The sequence below is a fragment of the Marmota marmota genome, unplaced genomic scaffold, assembly GCF_001458135.2.
Source record: "Marmota marmota marmota unplaced genomic scaffold, marMar, whole genome shotgun sequence".
NCBI lineage: Eukaryota > Metazoa > Chordata > Mammalia > Rodentia > Sciuridae > Marmota > Marmota marmota.
This window is the reverse complement of record NW_026000000.1, coordinates 8,198,174-8,220,567: the sequence shown is the minus strand read 5'-3', so window position 1 is coordinate 8,220,567 and position 22,394 is coordinate 8,198,174. Positions and strand designations below refer to the sequence as shown.

The 22,394-nt window shown below is 40.8% G+C and overlaps 1 protein-coding gene across 8 annotated transcripts in view; it reads left to right on the top strand.

Moving 5' to 3' along the window:
• The window catches only part of Wdfy4 (WDFY family member 4), a 274,400-nt gene that overhangs the window by 161,783 nt on the left and 90,223 nt on the right, over window positions 1-22,394 (top strand). For all 8 annotated transcript variants that reach the window (XM_015498911.2, XM_048807497.1, XM_048807491.1 and 5 more), the window contains 4 exons: window positions 2,568-2,645; window positions 8,610-8,816; window positions 10,159-10,210; window positions 13,046-13,212. In XM_015498911.2, coding sequence (XP_015354397.1) covers window positions 2,568-2,645; window positions 8,610-8,816; window positions 10,159-10,210; window positions 13,046-13,212 — 504 coding nt within the window. The remainder of the gene's footprint in view (window positions 1-2,567; window positions 2,646-8,609; window positions 8,817-10,158; window positions 10,211-13,045; window positions 13,213-22,394) is intronic.

Below are 22,394 nucleotides of genomic sequence, written 5' to 3'. Positions count from 1 at the left end.
TGTAAAAACAAATATCCACCAACCATAGACATGTGGTTTACATGTCTATCTTTATGCCAGTGCCATGCTTAAATAAAATTTGAAACTAAAAAGTATGAGTGAACCTAACTCTTCTTTGTGAAGATTGTCTTGACTATTTGGGGGTCCTTTGTAATTCCGTACAACTTGATTGGTTTTTTGATTTCTAGAAATAAAAGATCTCTGAAATTTGATAGGAATTGATTTAATTCTGTAGATTGCTTTAAAAAGAACTGACATTTTAACACTATTTATCTTCTTACTCATGAGCATGAGATCTCTTTCCATTCTTTTAGGGCTTCTAAAATTTCTTTCAGCAATGTTTTGTAATTTCCAATGTACAGTTGATTAACCAGCTTGGCTATATTTGTTACCATGTATTTTATCCTTTTGGATATGATTGTAAATGAAATTGATTTCTTAATTTTCTTTTTGGATGTTTTCCATTGGCATTATATAGGAGCAAAACTGATTTATGCAGTTTGACCTTGTATATTGCAACTTTAATTCATTTATTAGTTCTAGTCATTCTTTTAGATTATTTAGGATTTTTTATATATAGGGTCATGTCATCTGTGAACAGAGATTACTTCCACTTTCCAATTTGAATGTCCTTCATTTCTTTTTCCTGCCTAATTTTCCTGTTTAGAACTTTCAGCATAATGCTAACTAGAAGTGGTAGAAGTGGATATCCTTCTCTTATTCCTGATGTTAGGGGAAAAGCATCCAGTCTTTCACCATTAAATATGATGTTATCTGTGGGGTTTGGTAAATACTATTTATAAGGCTGAGAAAATTCCCCTTTTTTCCTAGTTGGATGGCTTTTTTGGGGCGGGGTCTCTAAAGGGTTTTAGATTTTGTCAAATATTTTTATACATCTATTTATATACCTATTTTATATGTCTATTAAAATAATCATGAATTTTTATTCTAATGATGTGGGGCATTACATTATTTTCAGATGTTAAACCAACCTTATTGCCTTATTAGTATTAAATTCTATGTGGTCATGTTATATCATTATCTTTATATGTTGCTGCAATCAGTTTGCTAGTGTTTTGTCAGTGATTTTTGCATTCATATTTATAAAAAATACTGGTCTGTAGTTTTCTTCTCTTATGATGGCTTTGCCTGGTTTTTGTATCAGGGTCTTGTAAAATGTCTTGAAGTATCCTTTATAAAAAAAATCTTTGGTTTCTTTTTTGTCTTGAATTTTAAAAAATCTGTTATTAATATAGTCTCTTCAGTTTTCTTGTGGCTACTGTTTTTTTGTGACACATCTTTTTCACTTCTCATTTTGCTTTGTTTGTATCTTTCAATCCAAAATCTCCTGTAGACCAGTATTTTTAATAAATATTCACTTAGGTCTTGTTTACATTTTGTCCAATCTGACAAAATTGGATTGGGTGGTTTAAGTTATTTCTAAGTGTTTGGCATTCTGGAATATCAAACAAATAGATTATAATTTTCAACTTTCAAAAATTATTTATTATTAACATATAAAATATAGTTAGGTTTTTTAATTCAGATATCTTGCTAAATTTTTCCTAATTGTAGCAGTTATTATTGGATTTCTAAATTTTTATTTGTGCATAATATTAATTGTAATTTTATTTTTATTTATTTTTTTCAAACCATATACAATTTACTTCCTTTCTCTATGTTACCTATAGGTTTTTGTGTTTTTAATATATTCCATACTTTTATCTCAGTTTAGCAAAGTTATTTTGTGAAGTTCATTAATTCTTTGTTCAGTTGTGATCATTCTTTTAAATCCATATCTAGAGTTTTTAATTTCCATTAATTCATTTTACTGAATAAATTTTTTATTTTTTAATTTTTTATTGATTGCACATCTCCTGCAAAACTCACCATATTGCATTTTTGAAGCATATTACTTGCTTTATTTTAAGGCCCACATCTGATAACTCTTACACCCACATACATGTGTGTATGTTTTATTGTATTTTTCTGTTGGTCCTTTTTAATGGGCACATCTAGAAATTTATGTTTAACTGCTGAACATTTTCTATGAAAGTTCGGTTTTAGAGACTCTAGGTGATGTTATCTTCTCCAGAGAGGACTCTCTTTCTGGCACGTGGTTGGAATAGAGGCAGGCAGGTCACTGCACTGCCATCAGGGATTGGGCTAATTGGTTGTGGGTTTCAGGCTTGTGAAGCCTGGTCAATTTCTAGTCTTCCTTGATTCTTATGGTGTAGCCCATCAGAAATCCTACCTTAAAGTCTTTATTCTGTGGATTTCTCCAGGCTGAGACTGCTAGGGCTTTACATATCTTATCAGTCTCTCAGCCTTACTACTTGTGCATCAGCAGTTGCCTAAAAGAGGAACATCACTGGAGGCTGAGACAGGAGGAACTTAATTTCCAAGCCCTAAGCAACTCAGTTGAGACTTTCTCTAAATAAAATTTGAAAGGGGGCTGAGGATGTGGCTCAATGGTTAAGTGTCTCTGGGTTCAATTCCTGGTACCAAAACAAAAACCTAAACTCACAGGTATCATTAAGCTATGGCTTGTTTTCTCTTTTCTCCAGGATTTTGTGTCATGTATAGAGAACTACAGAAGAAAAGGACAGGAGCTATATGCATCTTTATACAAAGACCATGTACAGGTAAAAACCAGAACATATCTTTTCTCTACAGAATGCACGTCAATCTACCTTGAATCTAAAAAAAAAAAAAAAAGAATTAAAAGGGGGCTTTTAGTTTTAGATTGTATAAGACAATAATTGGTCATCAGTGATTCATTCTACTTACACGACCCATGCAATGGGCTTAAGATCTAAAGTCAGCAACTAAGGAGACTCATCTACTCATTTATGCACTCAATAAATAGGTTTTGGGAACCCAGGTGCCTCAGAATCTACTGGGAACTAGGAGTGCATTACAAAGATTTCAGGCCCAGGCCTCACCCTCAGAAAGATTCATGGTGAAGGAGAAATATACCCTGAATAACTTCACAAACCAATAGATTATCATAACTTATGGTGGGTACTTGGCAGGGAAAGCAGAGGTACAATGAGAGTCGATAACAGGGAAGGAATCTAATTTGGGCAACTCAAAGGTCTTGTCCAAGAAAGTGACCATTTAAACTGAGATCTGAAGAAGAAGGAATATTGCCAGAAGAGTGGTTTGGGCTAAGGAGAGAGCATGGGTGAAGGTCCTGAGGCAGGAAGGAGCTGGATGCCATTGATTAACTAGAAGTAGCTGGGAGGACCAGGGTTAAGCAGGGACGATGAAGGACTAGGGCCATGTTAGGGATTTTGTTTTTTTTTTTTTCCCAGATGCAATGGGTTGCTGCTAATATGGGCAGGTTTGGGTATTTTAAGCACCTATCTAGGTATGACTTTTGTGTTGACAAGGCATGCTCTTGAAGACTGTCCTCGGGATCAGCAAGCATGACTGGTTTTTCCAGCTGCACAAGTTGTTAAGTTGATATTTTTGGATTAGAAGTTTGCTATGAGCACCTACCTTACTCTAGTATTGCTATCTGCACCCTGTATAGATAGTAGGGGGTCTTGCTGGCTTCATGGGTGCTAACTGTGCCTGGACAGACCCTTATGCATTCATGTGTCATCATATGGGCTCACTGATTTTGTCTAGGGTGAGCAATGTGACTAATCAAATCAGTTTCCATTGAGGGGAAAAAAAGAATTGCTTAGAATTTCATCCTTTGTTTGGGGACATTCTTATCATACTTGAACTGTTTCTAGGCAGAGGATGTTGTATATCTAAACTTCCAAATCAGCATCTTGTCAGGAGCATGACCATTTCTGTTGGGAGAGCCTAGAAGATTTGGGTGTGGTGAGGAGAAAGGTATTCAGTGATATTTTGTGTGTTTCTGCTGAATTTGTAAAATAGCAGATTCATGTAGGGAGGATGGAACCGCAGTAGAGGTTCTAATCCCAGAAGGGAGGAATCCACCCTCCTGGAATGATGGCCTGGCTCATTTTCATTAGTGGAGCCTGACTGGGGTTTGGAAAGTACTTGAGAAATTTGTATAGTTTTACCGTTGATTAAGTATTTTTGAGAAAAATCAGCATTTTAGAGTTAATCCATGAGGATGCATTCCAAGTGTTTAAATATTTAAAACATTGTTTTGATGTTTAAAAGAATGCAGATATAATCACTGTCTGCTGGAGATAATGGGGTCTGGAGCAATCACCCCACTTTTGTAAGGGGCAGAACACTTTCCACCACAGACTTCACTCCACTTCCAGAAAAATCAAGAGTCAAATTCTGAACAGAAATCAGTCTTGTGAAATCTGCTCCATTTATTCAGGGATGCTTCTCCCAAGTGCACCCAAATAGATGCTCCCCACAAGGTTAGTGACAATGAGGTTCAGGGACCCTTGCCCACAGGGCTGTCAATAAATGGCCATGTAAAACTTCTATGTCCTGGCACTTTACCTTCCTCTGAGAGGTCACTGGACATGGCGGAAACCCACAGCTTGATAAGGTGGCTTTGCTCATTGCCCTGGAAGTTAACCCCAGCATCGTTATATTAGCAGCAAATAGCACATTCCTAGTAATTGATCTGCCACATTTCTGCTCACTCCAGAAACACTGGCAGGAATAGTTCCCTCTACACTGATTTCCCTTTGTTTTGCCCAAGTTCCATTCATCCTCTTCTCTGTGGTCCATCTACACTATCTTGTTCTTATGTCAGGGATTCATCACAATTCCCAGAAATGCCTCATCCTGCTATTGCCATCTAAAACTTTACATGTTGAAGCTCTTTGTGAGATGCCAGCCACCCCAAAAAGTGGCCTTTCTCTTAGTATGTAAGGGGCTGTTCTGCTTGATCTCATACGGGCTCTCTATGGGTCCAGGAGCTCTTGTTCAGTGTCTTGTTCAGTCTCTCTTCTCATTAAGTTTTTGTCACAACTCCTTTAGATGCAAGGATCAGAAACTAACTCTAACTGGCTTTGGGTTATTTAAAAAAAATGTTTTTATTCATGCATTATGGTTATATGTAATATTGGGTTTCCTTTTGACATAATCTTACATGTGTGGAAGCTAATTTGCTCCATTCAGTTCCCAGGGTTTCCTCTTTCCCTTTCCTTCTCCCTCCCCCTGTTCTCCTTCCTCTCCTCTACGAGTGTTCCTCCTATTTATTAATAGTTTTTAAAAGTGATTCTTTATAGATACACATTAAGGTGTTGTGTATTCATATGTGTCACATAATTTGGTCAGTTTCATTCCACAATTTCTCCCTTTTCCCATCCCTCCCGCTCCCCCTCTGGTCTCTCCCTCTGATCTCCCTTCTATTTTCATGGGGTCCCCCACCCCTTGCCTTTCTTCCCTCAGTTTGCTCTAGCTTTTACATATGAGAGAAATCATCTGATCCTTGATTTTTGAGAGTTTGAGAGTTTCCTTATTTCACTTAGCATGATGTTCTCCAGATCCATCCACTTACAAACATTTTGGATTTTTGAAGAATGCAGTTGAAGAGTGGTCTTCAAACAGAGTTATCCAAATATCATGTATTCATTCTCTCTCTCTCTCCCTCCCTCCTTCCTCCCTTCTTTCCTTTCACACACATCATACATGTTCATGTAAACTCACACCCACACCCATATGTATGAGATTGCTGATGACTTTGAGGACACATGCACATGGATGAAGGTGCAAGTGGTTCTGCTGTGAACTCATGCTCTGCTCACCAAGCCATAAATCCTGGAATAAGACAATTTTCTAATTTACACAAAGGCACTCTCATTGCTGAGCTGCATGCCCACAGGGCTGTACATGCCCAGGGCCCATTTCTCCTGATCCACACAAAGGTGTTTTCTGTGTATATTTCAGGGTGTAGGGGGAACTCCATGTGTGTGTGCATTCACCCCTCTGCTTCCTCTGCCTTGGCTCCAGAAGGCACCATACCCAATACAGGGCATGATGCTCATTAGCCTATCCTATAACCCTTTACAAATTAGCCAGACTTGGGTAAAGCATTCAACCCTGAAGCCAGGGCTGGGGTCAGCCCCACTAGTGCAGCAGAGACTTAAAGTAGGAAAAGAATGGTTTCCCAAAGGCAAATTTAAGTGTTGTTACCCAAGTGTTTCTGTTCAGTCAAAAATCATAGCCACCTCCTACATAATAGAATCACTGCCTGTGAGTCTCAGGAGTGGCATTTGGTCCATTTGTGGTTTGAACTAAGAGAGAACCATATACTGTGCAGAAACCTGGGCATTTCAGAGCACCTTTGCAGGTGAGGGAACCCAGGGCTTTTGCAATTTTGTAATCTAGCATCCTTTGTCCTGGGCTCACATGCAACTTGCTATCATGAACTTAGAAATCACTCATCTCTCAACAATTTCCCCATTGCATACCTGGCTGCTAATGTGTGTCCCATGATGAAGATTCAGGCAGCTGTGCACCTTCAGTTTTGCAATGATGGAGTAGAGAGGAACAAGACCATTTGGGGTAGAGAGGGTGTTCTTGAAAGACTAATTTGAGGCTCAGACTGGACAACCTAATGATTTGGAATTGTTCATTCTCTCTCCACGAAGCTCAACATGTTACCACAAACACAGCAATAATGTCCCATCCAGGGAATTGCAATATTTTCTCCAAACAAGCATTCATTTCATATGACCAAATGTCTCTAAAAAGCTTTGGATGGTTGTTATTTCTGGGTCTCCTTATTAACCCACCAGAATCCTCTATAAAATGCTGTGACTGTTTTGGATATGATTTTAGGCACTGTAGAGGAACAAAAATCTCGTGTTGAAATGGGATTAGCTCATTTACAGTAATAACACTGACTGCCTAAACTGGGTTAAGTACTACATTAAACTTGTGAAAATATTGTCTCATTTAATCCTTCCATAAGTCTATAGTTTTTATTATGTTAATATTATTAGCCAAATTTGACTGATGAGGAAGCTAAAGCTCCTTCAGAGTCAACTGCTGGCTAATAGCGGAAACATGATGACAAGCCAGGCTCATTGGACATCAAAGACCACGTGCTGAGCACTATCCCCCCTGCTATGTTTCTATGGGAAAGCTTCCAGCAAGTTCTGAGAATGATTTACTCATTCAAAATGTCTGATATTTGCAAGGCCTACATCCTAAAGTCTGTAAATCACTGAAGTAGTACTAGTAGAAATCATGAGTTCAGGGGCTGGGGATGTGGCTCAAGCGGTAGCGCGCTTGCCTGGCATGCGCGCGGCCCGGGTTCGATCCTCAGCACCACATACAAACAAAGATGTTGTGTCCACCAAAAACTAAAAAATAAATATTAAAAAAAAAAGAAATCATGAGTCCATAAAATGATAATCAGCCCTGCAGCAAAGGGATCTAGCTCACAGGCTCATGGGAAGACTTTGGAATATGACAGACTGGGTAAAATCTGTTTGGCCACCTGTTGGATTTTGGAGACATCGCTTCTGTTCCAGAGTTAGTATCTGCATGGGAATGATAGAAAATTTATGCTCACAGTGTTTACTAGGTAAAGAAAATGTAATCAGAAGGCCAGAGGTTCAACCTAAGGCATAATCACAAGATGTTTTTCTATTTATGTTAAATTTTGAAACCTCTACTTCCTGTTGTTAGCACTTTCTGTTTTCCGAAACATTTAAATTGAATAGGGCAAATACCATCAAGTGTTTGAATAATTACAAAAGTTCACTGTGTAGACAGTTAATTCTACTGTCCAAACTGTACAGTATGTTTCTTTGATGGATAATATATGAAACTCAATGTGGCCTGCAAATGCAATGTAGGATGTCAATTTATTTTTATCAAGACTTAAATTATACTCTAGTAGAGGTGTGACCATTAAAAACCAACAAACTGTGAAGATTTCACAGATATTAGATAAGATTATTTTCATTAATACAAAAAGCTTTTGTTTCTGTGAACATTCTAGAATCCTTGAACATTCAAAAATCATATGATATTAGGAATCAAGAGGCTTTTAGACCTCAACCAGGCTAAGCCTCTCATTAAATAGTTGGAGATCCTGAGGATCAGAGATGAGAATGGTCATGCTCAAATAATCCAACTGTCAGCAGGGCTTTTAATTCCTACTCTACCTCCAGTCTGGGTGGACAGGAAGAAGTATTTTCAGCATCATTTTGGAAGGATAGAGATTATGGATAGATAGAAAATTTCTGTCCATTCTGAAGGGTAGAGGCTGTGATGAAATCCTACACCTAATTTTTACAAAGCAGCTGACTAATCCACTCTGATAAGTAGCTTCAGGGACTTCAGGACCTGTTGCTTTCTGTCCAGGGCCAGCAGTCTAATGGTTCTGAGGGTGAATAGACAGTTTTCTCCTTCCTCTACTGGGATTAAATAATCTCAAAGCTGAGAAATGCTCAATGACAAAGTACTTGTGCTGCAGACAATGGCTACCACCTGGCTCTTTCCAGACATTAGTATTTTCCTTCTCCTGGTTTGGTCCTGGATCCAGAAAGAGCACTGCACAATCGTGAGAGTGTTCAGAGCTACCTAGATGTGCAGCTCCTTCAAACATTTATGAGGGACTTGGTCAGTTCACCTTTGGAGGTTTGAGGCCATGCCTCTAAGGAAAATGTGTCCAGGGGTGATGTCATATTTCTGCTTCCCAGAGGCGGAGATGTTGCAACATCAAGGCAGCCAATGCCTGGGCCAGGATCCGGGAGCAGCTTTTTGGGGAGCTGGGCCTGTGGGGACAGATGGCAGAAACCACATTCTGCTCCCGGTGGGAACTGGACTGGAGAGAAGGACCAGCTCGCATGAAGAAACGCATCAGACGCTTGTCTCCGTGGGAGATCAGGAGCCCAGAAAAGTGCAAGGTAGGCATTGGGTATAGCGGGATGGTGATGTTTCCAGATGGTAAACAGAAAGGGAAGCGGCTCTGTAGCTTTCCTGTCTAATGTTCTCTTCAGATAAGAGCAAGAATGTAAATGTAGAAGGTTGCATAACTTATTCTTGATGTCATTTAATAGAAGAAAATAAACACTAATCATCCCAGGTACATAGAAGCAATGCTATAACTATAACCAGAAAGGAAAATTGAATGGATAAATGAGTGAGTGGATGGATGGCAGAGTGTTCATACCTGTGCCCTTGATCCTGTACCATACTACAGTCCACAGAAGTCCAGGGAAGTAATCTGGATACTAATGTCTGGAAAGAGCCAGGTGGTAGCCATTGTCTGCAGCTCAAGTTCTTTTGAGCATTTAGAACCTGCACTGCTGTGCACATTATTTATTGCACTAGCAAATTCTGTAACAAATTTTACAGTGAAAATCTTTTGAACTCAGCGAATTCTGCAAACTCAAGCTAGTGGCTCCCTTAATCCACATGGTACTGAAGTTGTCTTGATTTTCCTGGCAGCAGAATCCAGGCAGTGCCTGGGAGTTTGCTCTAATGAAGCTCATAACATCATCAAGCTCACGTTTTGTTGTTGTTGTTATTTTTGCCTTTTGAGGGCTGGGTAGACAGTTGGATCCATCTGATAGTGGTAGAAAGACCTGTTAATAACTTTTCATGTTCTAATTGAACAAGCATAATTTAAAATATCCTAAAAGGCAGCCTTCCAAGCACTGGGATGCTGGATATTTTCTTCTACGTTCATCCCAAGATATGACATTGACTGTGTTCTCTGGTCTATAACCCCAGTATCTTTTATCCATGTAAAACCTAAAAAGAAAATTACATTTCATTTATTCAATAGACAGTTGAGGTTGTTTTTTTTTAAATTGTTGTCAATACATGTCTGGAAGTGTGCAGTATTTTTTCCTCAATATATTTCTTAGGAATTGGAGGTAGCGAAAATAATTAGCTTGCTCATTGTGGATGGCAGTGCCCAAGGTTGGCTCTGAAACTGGTCACTCAGGCTGTCCAGCCCCAGATCTTCTTCCTGTCCCCTCTACAGAGGGGTCTGCACACAGACAAATCCAGCATGCTATCTAACCTCATCTTGGCACCATCTTTGGGAATTACTGTAAATCCTACTTAATGGAAGGTTGTGGGTTTTCTTCCCTTTGACTCAGGAATATTAATATTTACATGTTACTATGTCCTTTAGGATTTAGCATTTCCCTCCCCTTGCATCTGAGTCTTAGTAATTAAAGAGGAGAGCATAAACCCAGCATACAGGACTTAATTTCTTTTTCTCTGGTCTCATTTCAGGAAGGCCAAGACAGAAAGGGTGATATTTCTCAAACCAGTGCTGAAAAACAAGGTATTGAGTTTATTTTTTCTATTGTTCCTTTTAATAATTAAACTAATTTTTAATCTAATATCTTGCTTAATAGATTAATATTTTAGAGAATAAAATACTGTAGGGCTAGAATAGACAACGTTAAGATCTTACTATTGTGTTTCAGAATAAACAGGACCTTATTCTAGACCAGGACACTCTATTAGGGGAGGAAGTTTATATTAAGTTTTGGAAAAAAAAAAATATATATATATATATATATATATATATATATATATTGCAGCGGGGCGGTGGTGGGAGTTGAGCTGTCCTCTCAATATCCTGTATCTGGGATATATTAAAAGTGTCCCCATACAATTAAAACACATGCTTAAAAAGTGACCAAAATTGGGCTGGGGATGTGGCTCAAGCGGTAGCGCACTCTCCTGGCATGCATGCGGCCCGGGTTTGATCCTCAGCACCACATACAAACAAAGATATTGTGTCCGCTGAAAACTAAAAAAATAAATAAATATTAAAATTCTCTCTCTCTCTCTCTCTCAAAAAAAAATGACCAAAATCACAGGAGGAAAATAATAAGATGGCTCAGAATAAAAATGGCTGAGATAGATATTTAATACTTTTTACACTGAGCTCTCTGATTATGAAAATGACAGATATAATAGTCATTATTATTTCCTTGATTTAAAGAAAATGCTTGGAATCATTTTTGATGTTAATGCTTCTTCTTTACTTGTTCAAGTCTCATGGAGAAATTTGGTTGAGTTTATTTGCTAAAAATGAAACATTTATCTTCAAAGGTCATTTTGGCACAAACACATCTGAACACCTACACTGTACTTCATGAACTATATTTCAAAATTTCTGTTTTTCCCCAAAGACAGCCCTTTGGTTCCAACATTCCCAGTCTGTAAACTTCATTGCATCCTAGGCTACAACCAATGTCTATTCCTCAGCCCAATGACAACTTCTTGGCACTAATCAGGCTTGATCATTTACTGCCTGAGTAGCAGGTTTTGCACTGAGCTTCCTGCTTGCCAGTCTGCAGGAATACAATCCGAGAAGTGAAAATCTTGGGCTCTTATTCCGAGTTGCTTTGGGAGTCCTACTGTGACACAAGATATGTATGACATTGAAATACATATTTGTTTCTTTTTGCTGTACCCTAGGCTCCACAACTCCTACATCAGTGAAACAATCACTTGTTCTACCTCTTTGAGACGGGGACTAGAGAGAGTGCAGTGGAGGGGAGCATGTGCTAGCTTTATGTGACCTATGGCCATGGGCTGTTTCACCCTCTGCTTCCTAAAATGCAGAATACCTGGGCACCTGTGACTCTGGGTCTCTGTGGTATTTTCAGCATGGACCCTAGACTGGGAGCTCAGCCAAGAGAGGAGAAGGGTCTGTGGTTCTCCATCATACCTTTCCAGAATGTTCCTTATGGGAACATTCTCCCTGCATTAAGCAAAGTCTATGATGGCTATCACTGTGAGCAGCAGACACTTGTTGCATTCATCCAGATGTGAGACTGCCAGGTGGTGGAGATCAAAGAGCTCAGCTTCTTGGCATAAAGAAAATGGCCCATGGCTTTGCAATCATGAGCAATGTGTCTGCTTTAGGGACATTCAGGACATGTGGGTGGAGGAAGAATAAGATCCAGTAATCTAGGTAGTTATATGCTTGGCATAGACTCAAATGTCTCTGCCCTTGGAAAATAAATCTAGACAGGGACACAAATTTGTGCAGTAGAGTATATTCCTGGTAGTGCAGGTGTAAAAACCATCTGTATCTCTAAAAATCAGGAGATGGGTTAGTTGAAATAGACACATTTTAGAATATTTCACCACCATTTAAGTTATTCCAGAAACTTTCAATGGAATGTGAAAATGCTTATGATATAATATTTTTTTTTGTTTGTTTTTCTTTTGGGCAGTGCTGGGGACCAAACCCAGAGCCTTGCACATGTTAGACAGGTATTTCACCAGGGAGGCCCATTCCCAGTCAGTCCTCGTGTATAATCTTGAAAGAAAACAAAATAGTAAAGAAAAACTGAAATGTAAAATTATTCTTTTCACACTAAAAATGGTATGTGTGTGCATGCATATGTGAATATGTACTGAAAATACATTGGAAATAAATCAACCAGTAAATTGGAAGCAAATCAATTATAAACAGTGAGACCAGTATAGAGATTGAGATCTGACTTTGATTCAGGGAGATTTGGTTCAGATTCTGCCTCTAGTTCTTAGTAGCCATATATTCTTGGACAAAGTAACTAGCCTCCTTCATTTGTAAAGTGAGGATGAAGTAGTGTCTACAACCTAGACATGATTAGACATACAAATGCCATCAGAAGCATCAGGCATCAAGAAAGAGCTCCCTGAATGGGCACTATTATTAGGGCATGGATGCAGGGCTGATATCTATTTTATTTCTCACCATCATGGCTTTTCCAATGAAAAGATGTTGCTTTAATTATTAGAAAATATCAACAACACTCTTAAGATTGAACAAAGTGAGGTTTAGAAGCAAAGCCTGGATGAACCTAGAGAGCTGCTTTACTGGTTCGTGAGTGTGAATCTTGAAATGTTTCCCCTGTGTGGACTTGAATGTGGCAGAGGGGCCAGGTCTGGGCGCACTTGGGCCTTCGGGGCTGAATCAGCTTGAAGGTGTGTTGACCACGCACAGGGTCAGGTGGGGGTATACCTTTTCAGAAGCAGTTGAAGGGCACACCACAATGTTTACTGCTGCCCTGGAGCACAGTTCCTCCCAGGGAGGCAAGCACATGCTGCCTGCCCTCCCTTGTGATGTCAAATGGCTCATTTTAAGACCATGTATCCCTTTATCCTGCTGCAGATGAGCTGACTCCAAAGGAAGCCGAGAGCGAGCCTGTCGAGGTGGCGGTAGACTGCACCCAGCTGACATTCTTCCCTGCATTGCATGAAAGTTTGCACTCAGAAGATTTCTTAGAATTATGTCGGGAAAGACAAGTTATTTTACAAGAGCTTCTTGATCAAGAAAAGGTAATACTTGCTATCAGTTAGTCTCAAAGACTAATAGACAGGAGAGAACCAAGCTCTCTTCACTAACACAGGGAGCAAGGTTTTCTATCAAGATTTATTTGACTTGCTATCAAGACTGTCAACCAGGTAATTAATGAGTGATCAGAATGGGCTCCTAAATTTGTGGGCCCAGGCAAAGGAAGCAAGTGGAAGCCTGTATACTGTGTCAAAATGTTTAAAAGGTGTAACTCAACTATCAAACTGTTAAATGAAATCTGCTCCAACTTCCTACTCTGATCTTCATAAAAACCTGGAAGGCCAGATTCAAGTCAAGAATTCTTGACCTTCTGGTAGTTCAGACCCTTTGCCCCCTGCCCAGAATATGACCACCTTGAGGGGTGCATCCCACACTTTGAAGGGTGCCTGGGTGCATGTGTTTAGACGCCCCACCTCATGTGTCCAAGCTGTCCTTATACCACATAGGCCCAAGGGTAAGCATATGTGTGGCATTGTGCAGTTTCCAAAAGATACTGAGCTGGAGTCTGCATAAGCCCAAGAGGCAGGCTAGGAAAGCTAGCAGGCAATCCAGGTAGCCTGGAGTAGGGCTAGGGTAGGCCAGTCTTGTGGGGTACAAGTATATTAATCAGGTACATTAATCAACTTTACTACAAAGAAATGTCTGAGACAAGACACTTATGATGAAGTAAAGAATTTGTTTAGGCTCATGGCTCTAGCAGTTCAACACCAAGATCTGGCAACCCCATTGATCTGGACCTCTGGTGAGGGTACCACATCATGATGGGAGTGGTCTGCTGCTGTAGGCTCAGGGACATATCTTGGGCTCACCAGATAATACAGGAAGACCTCTTTATTTTAAAGTCAACTGATTTATAACCTAATTTCATTTGAAAGCCCCTTCAGAGCAATACCCAGATTAGTGTATAATGGGATAAGCCATAGTGAGACTTTTCAGGGACATCTTTGGAATGCTACCTGGTATGTGTGGTATCCCTGGGACCCACCTTCCAGACAGCCCAGTGCCCATATGTTTCCCAGGCCAGTCTGGGGGTTCCAATTCTTACTGGGCCCTGGGGTTTCTAATCAAGGCCCAGATTGAGTACCAGCCCTGACCTCTTGTAGCCGCAGATGCCTTTGACATTTGTTCTGTGTATGAGAATCTGGACTTTACAGATTGTTCCTCCTAGTGACATTCCCTTCAGGGGTCTTGTTGAAAGGGGCCAGGGTCTGGAGCTCCCAGGTGACTGACTTTTCCCATCCCTGAGGCAGGACAGCATCACCTGGAGTAAGCTGTTCTCCCACCCTCCCCTGTCTTTCGTTTAAGCTTCAGCCTTTCTGGGCCTCCCTGTCGCACAGCGGGAAGCTGTCAGGAATGCTAGTGGGAGGTTTGCTGTGGCAGCAGGGATCCCCAGGATAAGCAGACAAGCACTTGTGGAACTCAGTGGAGAGTGGGGGTAGCAAGCTGTCCAACTGCCACTTAGCCTAGTATCCTTTCATCTGCTGGAAGGGGCTGGCCCAGGGGAACCCAAATTAGTGTTGGCTTCTGGGAACTGAAACCAGACACTGGGCTGCTGCCTAGATAAGGCCATTCTCACAGTCTGAATAGTTTGTTCTTTGCAAGAATTGTTTTGATTTGTTTCATTGGGTTGTGTTTGTTGTCTCTGGTTTCACGCTAAATTGTGGGCCTGATTTTCCTAGGACTTAGTGGAGCCAAACCACCAGGCAGGTCTGCTCTCTAGAAGCAGGTCAGGTAGGCCAGGCTCCTCAGGGTGGTGATGCCCACCATGGAGGCAGAAACCTAAGAGTCATGCCCAGGAGGGTAGCTGGGCTCAGGGGAAAGGCCACAGACTGGAGTCAGAGCCTTGTTCTGCTTTTTGTTGCTATTATTAGCAAAAATGTCAATAGGTGGATGTCACACACCCTTTATCTGTGTCTTTCTCATACACAGTCTTATCCTGACACAGCAAGGTGAGGGAGGCTCATCATTTCCGTCATACAGATGGTTATTCACTGGAGTTGCTGGCATTCCAGGCTGACCTTGGAATCATATGGTCTCACACCTCTCTTACTCTCTGTTCACGTGGGTCCCCTCTCTCTCTAATCCCCCACATCACTGTGCTTGGTATGACACACAAATTCTCCACCACTTGATCCTTCAGCAAACTTCCCATGTCTGGCTCAGAGACATTGCTCCAGGCCTCATGTGACTTTTCTAGCTAAAGCTGGTGCATGCAGACCCTTAGTGCCTCAGCAGCACAGCTTCTCTGTCTGGGACACAGAAGGACACCTGCCCTCCTGAACATGGCTTATCCCTGGTCCTCCATGACCTTAACTGTATTTCAGGACGATCTTAGCCCTGGTTTACTATGACCTTAGCCCTGGTCCACCATGGCTTTTTGTCAAGACCAGGAACTACAGAATGAGGAAAGACAAATGGATGTACTGACCTTTGAACCACAAACATATTCAAGCAAATATACAGGAAGTTTACCCAAGGCTGTGTGTGTGTGTTTGCGTGCACGCGTGTGCACACACGCATGTATATGCACACATAGAACCTTTTACACTTCAAAAGCAGGTACCACAGGCCTGTTGAGATATTTTGTAGCAAGCATCTATTGTAAACTGGGAATTCTCCTAATTCCAATATCTCCATGAGACCTTTGGACCTTGTGCTTTTTTCTAAATTTCTAACTGAAGAATGCCGTGGACAGAGTTGCAGAGTGTATCCAACCTCCCATGACAGAGTACCCAGCTCCTCTTTTCTCTGTCATCTCAGAAGTGCTTGCACTTGTGACGGGAGGCTCCAAGGGATAACCTCCTTCCAGTCAACCTGGTAGCCTATGCCTTCTGGAGGCCTCTGGAGCTAAAGCCTGCATCTGGGCCTTGGGGAAGCTGTGTCTCCAGGGGCAATCCTGTATCTCCAGGGTAGATACAGTTTAATTCATTTCTTTGTGAGAACAACAGAGTTCTAAATCACCTCCAGCAATACTTGAGACAGTAATTATTCAATTATTCTATGCCACCTGTGCATCATTCACTAATGATTCCAAGAACCACAAACACATTTCTCTCTGCAAACAGCTCCATTTAACATGAGGGTGGTTGATTTAATGCATGTTAAAGGTGGGCCTGTGTCAGTCACCATGTTCTTGGGGACAGTCCCTCACACCCCTTCATGCAGTTTTCTAGATCCATCCAGAGTTTGAACTCCAGTGGGGTTTGTTTTTGTTGTCATTCTTTGACTACATGAAAAATTAAGTGCAAGATTTTTTTTCATATACATTGTAAAATATGAGTGTGATCTTGGTAGAAATGACCAGCTCAAAGAGATATTTTTGTTCTGGAAAGCAGGGAGCTACATCTCCCACAGTTCTTCCCAGGTATTTTTAGCTGAGGCTGCTTGTAGAAGGTGAAGAAGGGCATTAACCTTGCCATGTTGAAACTTCCTGTCTGGGCGAATCACCACGACCTTCTAAAACTCACACCTGCCCATGTCATCCTACTTAAGCCTCTGTGGCATACTGTGTTCACCGGGCCATTCCTGAGGTAGCCCTGCAAATTCCCTGGACTTTCCTCCCCACCTTTATACATGTGCACGCCCACATATGTGCATGAATATATATGTATACATGCATATAGTTGTGCACATATATACATGTACAGTTGATTCATTCTGATCTCTCAAAACTGCCTATAATCTCCAAACATGTCCAGCTAGTTCTAGAGTTTTGTGCCTTGGAAAGCTCCTCTCCTGTATTTTACTTTCTTAACCCCTAATTCCAGCCTTGGGGTCACCTCCTTGGCCACTTTCTGACATTACGCTCTCCAACCTCAGGCTGTGTAAGGTACCTTCCTCTGCGTTCCCAGAATGCACTCCCTGTACTTCTCCCTCCCATGGTGTTCTGGGAGACACCCATTAGGCTAACTTGAAGGCATGTTTTATTTCACTTTGTGCCTATCAGTGGGTAGAGCACATGCTAACACATATGCTTAATGCATGTCTCCTAAATGACAGAAGAAACGGATGAGTGAATTATGAATGGTGTGCTTATATTGGATGAAATAGGATCTTTCTCAGCCTTGCTGGTGCCAATGGGTCTGTTTCTCAATCTACAGTCTTCAGATAGTTTCATCAGAATCTTCTGGAAAACCCATGAAAATGTGATTTCCAGGGCCTGTTGCGTTGAAACTACTATGAATATAGCCTGGCAATATAAATTTTATCAAGCTGTCCCAGTGATTCACATACATGCTAACTTTTTGAATAAAATCTCAAGACCCTCAAGTCCAGGTTTGCAACATTCAGAAATACCCTGCTAGAAACCCACTCTAATTTTAATCAATTGCTAATGAGCAGATTCTTAGTGAATGTGGAATATGGTAGACATTGTGCTTCCAACAGTCTTCAAGACTTGTAATGGTTTTCACATTACAATGGGACAACAAACAAGATCAAAGCCATTGCTATTTCCACATGCTCTCCCAGCATGCAGAGAAAAGTGGGCAGCTGAGCTGTTTGCAGGTTCCCTTGTGGAAGTGGCACAAGCAGGCAGGCAGGGGGCATCCCTGCTCCTTGTCTCAATCTGCAAAGATGTACTTAGATAAAGAGATCCATACACTGCATTTCTTTTCATGTTTGCTAAATTGATATACACTATATGAATAGCATCCTGTTATTGTCTTAATATGCATTTTTAAATGATTAGTATGACTAAATACTCCAGCTGAATGAGATCAAGGTAGGAAAAGTAGAGACCAGAGTTTATGGGGAGCCAACACAAATATAATTTTTTAAAGTATTTATTTTCTAGTTATAGGTGGACACAATATCTTTGTTTTATTTTTATGTGGGGCTGAGGATCAAACCCAGTGCCTCATGCATGCTAGGCGAGTGCTCTACCTCTGAGCCACAACCCCAGCCCCCACAAATGTAATTTTTATAGTCTATCCCCATTTTTAATACTTAACTTTTGTCTCAATACTCTATGTTTGTTCAACACATGAGTATACATTTGGCCCTCCAGATCTTCAGGTTTGGCATTCATGCATCTTCAGGAACCAAGTGCTAAACAAACTATTTTTAAAAATATCTTGCCAGTACTGTACAGGTCTGGCGTTTTCCTGGTCATCTTCCCCCAGACAGTATAATACAATGACTATTTACATAGCATAGACATTGATATTATAAGTCATCTAGAGATGACCAAAATATGGGGGAGGATGTACATAGGTTATATGTGCATAATATATCATTTTATTTAAGGGACTTGAGCATTTGTAGATTTTGGTAGCAGTGACAGGGAGGGAGGGTTTCTAAAATTCCTCCCCAAGAAGACCAAGGGCCAACTGTACATATTCCATATGCAAATCATGATAGGATGGACTGAGAGCAGAAGATGTAGAAGGAGGGACAGATGATACACGTGAGCAGAGCTATCTTTGCAGGATACTCACTCTGCAAACAATGAAAAAATCTCCATGAGCAGTTCTGTTGCTGTGTACCCCTAAAGACCTCTCTGGACCTCAGTTTTTCCACTTACAAAAGCAGGGTGTTGCACTAAGTTGCAGACTAATAATGCTAGAGAATACTTTAGGGAGCATCCAGTGGCCGTTGCCCTTTATGGATGTGCTCCCTGCCATCTGATTTTAGGAGAGTATGCTAGTGTGAGCCACCATTGAACATTCCAGAGGTCTGTTGCCTCACTAACTTCAGCTCTGGCACTCTAGGATTCCAGACACCAACAGGGATGTACAGCTACCTTCTTATTTATCCACCCACCAGGAATGATAATATATCATCTAGCTGATCTTAAAAAAGTTCTACTTATGAAGCAGAAGTTGCACTCCTCTGAAAGTGATCGATAGCATCATGGCATGAGGGATTTCTTAATCATGAGTAAACATAGGGATGGAGTCCTCCCAGGGCTAATTTAAATGGAAGAGCAGGTAATAGTTCACTTGGGTTCATTTTCTAAGTTTTTAAAATGCCATTTCTTTTCCAGCAGAATCAATTTTTAAGCTATTAACCCAGCCCTCACCAGACATTTTTCTTGTGGTTTGGTTTATTCTGGTTGTTACTTAAGTCTCCCCAAAGGGAAGTACCAGATCGTGGCATGTGCTCCAAGGTCCTATTGAAGGTATCATGGAGATTACATTGAGGGCCTGGTTGTCTGGAGAAGGGGAGAGGTTTTAGAAGTCCATAGGCCAGGGCTGATACCAGGGATTCACATCCTATTTTGTGAACTTGATGATGGAGTCTTCTTTGCAAAAGGTACAAGAGAAAAAGTTTAAACAGCTTGCCATAACTGTCTGTATTAAACTGTTTTGTGTTGTTATAATGAAATACTTGAGACTGGGTGACTTAATAAAAAAATAAGTTTGTTTTTGCCCATGGGTCTGAGGAGCCAAGGACCCACATATGGCAATGATCTTTTTGCTGGGAGAGTCTAATGGTGGCATAAGGCATCATGTGTTTTTGTGTGTGTTTATCTTACAACCCCTCTCCCTTTTCTTATAAAGTCACCAGTATTCAATCTCAGGGACTCCACCCTATTGAATCTGTCCAATCCTACTCACCTCCTAAAGGTTCCATCTCTAAATACTGTAATTGGATTAAATTTCCACCCCCTAACTGCCTCACTGTAGAATCAAATTTCCACACATGAATCCTTGGGGACACATTCAGACTATATCCAAACCATAGCACCCTCCTACCAGTACTGGTGGGAGTGTAAATTAGTGCCACTTTGCAGGATGGCCAATTGCAGTAGGTATCAGAATTTAAAATGCCCATACCCTGGACCAACAATTCAGCTTCTAGGAATAATTCTACAGATTTACTTGTGTATTCAAAGTGACGTATGTGGTGCAAGGATGGTCATTACAGCATTTCTTTCTATGTCAAACATTTTAAAGCAACCCAAATCAGTAGGAGATTGGTAAAAGAAGTTGCATATATCCATGCAAGGGTATAGCCTGAACATGTTCATAAAGGTGAGACAAACTTTATGAAATGATTAGGAAGGATCTCCAAGATGTGTTGTTGAGGGCCAAGGCTAGATGCAGACCAATAGTATATGAATATGTTATTCAGGTAAAAATATGTGAAAAACATGCTTTTTCATTTATAAGATCTTCAGAAGAATGTACAGCTGTACCTTGATTTTTTAAATGAGATTATGTCCCAATAAACCCTTCGTGACTTGAAAACATTCTAGGTTGAAAAGGCATCCAGTACACCTAACCTACAGAATGTCATGACTTATCAGCACAGCATGGTGTAGAGTATTGCTTGTGTCCCCTTGTGATCACAGACTGACTGGGAACTGTAGCTCCTGTCCCTGTCCAGCATTGGAAGAGAGAATCATGCTGCACATTGCTAGCCTGGGAAAATATCAAAATTCAAAGTGTGAAAGCATATTGCTTTGGCACCAGGGTAAAGTTGAAAAATCATTAGTCAAGCCATCATAAGTCAGGGGCTGTATATGCAATAAAGAGATCATGATGCTTGCCACTGGAGAATACCATAGGGAAGCTGGGGACCCCACCTGGTTGTTCAAGTCTCAAAGTTGGGCATTATTTATCCTTAGTCCTCTTCCTTTTTATTGGCTCTCCTCAGTAAGTCCCATGTCTGACTAGACCAACTTCATCTTCTTGTTTGGATCTATCTACTTCTCTCCCTCCCTCCCCACTCAGCCACCTGATCTCAGTGTTCAGTCTCAGGGACTCTACCCTATTGAATCTGTCCACAGATTCAAGGAGAGAGACCACATTCTCTACTTCTATTCCCAACCTTTCCAATCCATTCTTCACCCAAAAGTCAGCTTTTTTTTTTTTTAATAAATGAGCCCTCCTATGGTTTTCCATTGCAAAAAAACACATAGGAGTCACTTTCTGTGACTTTCTGAGGCATCTATGTTCCCATCATGGGGACATTCCTATTTGCCAGCCTCGTCTCAGCCAGGTTGCACTCTTTCTTTCCTGCTCCCCTGATCGTGTCCTGCCTCTAAGTTCTGAACTGGATATTTCCTTTCCCTGAGATGTTCTTCTCCTGGCTTTTCTCTGGCAGTTCCATTTCCATTCTTCAAATCTCAGGATCTGTATAAAATAGTGCTCTCTTTAAGTTTTTCTCCGCCTTATCACTATTACTCTATTTTTTCTCTCTCAGCACATATTACAGTCTGTAATAGTTTGCTGGTTGACATGTTCATCCAATATCCACTTCCCCCATTTTCAACCCCACCAGGGTGAAGCTCCTGATAGTCTTGTCCAACCAATATCTCCAAAGGCTGGCTCAGGGCCTGGCATGGAGTAGGCGCGAAGTCCATAACTGTTGCACACATAACCATCTGGATGAGTGAATGAAATTGTAAATAAGTTCATGTTGAACTCTGTGGCTTAGAAGATGGCTTGAGGACCAGCTTTTCCAATGAAGTAGTTCAGAAGAAGCCAAGAGAGCCAGCTGCTTGCAGTAGGCTTGGCTATAGAAATCGAGATTCTTGGCTGGTCCTTGTTTAGAAAAATAGCTCAGTCCTGACTCACCTTGGATCACATGGTTAATGCTTATCTTGGAACACAACCCTCAGTGAATATCTGCCTTGGGGCTTTGACCCTAACTTTAACTAAATCCATATGAGTAGGAAAACGGGTATTCAGGGCCAGCTTTCCAGGTGTCACCCTTTGTGGCCTCATCATTGCTCCTAAAAGTGAGCAAGGAGCTCAGTTTTAGTCCCAGCCTATGTCATTTGCTAAGTTTTTAGTCCATTTTGTGTTGCTATAACAAAATACCTGACACCAGGTAATATATGTTTTAAAAGAAGTTTATGTTGGCTCATGATTCTGTTGGCTGTATGGTGCCCAAGTCTAGCTTTTGGTGAGAGCCTCAAGTTAGATAGCACCACATGCTGGGAGAGAGAAAAAGGGAAATATAACATTGTGAGACAGGATGCAAGGGAACAAGCTGAGGAAACTAAACTCAATTTATAACAACCTGTTTTTTTCCAACTTAAAGACCTAATCACCTCTCTCAATGGCCCCACCACCTCAATATTGTTCTTCTGGTAAACTAAGCCTCAACATGAGTTTTTTTTGGGGGGATGTGGAAGGAACCACATTTAAACCATAACATCATGTAATTGATTTTGGTGAGATTCTTTTATTTCCTCCCCCTCCCCCTCCCCCTC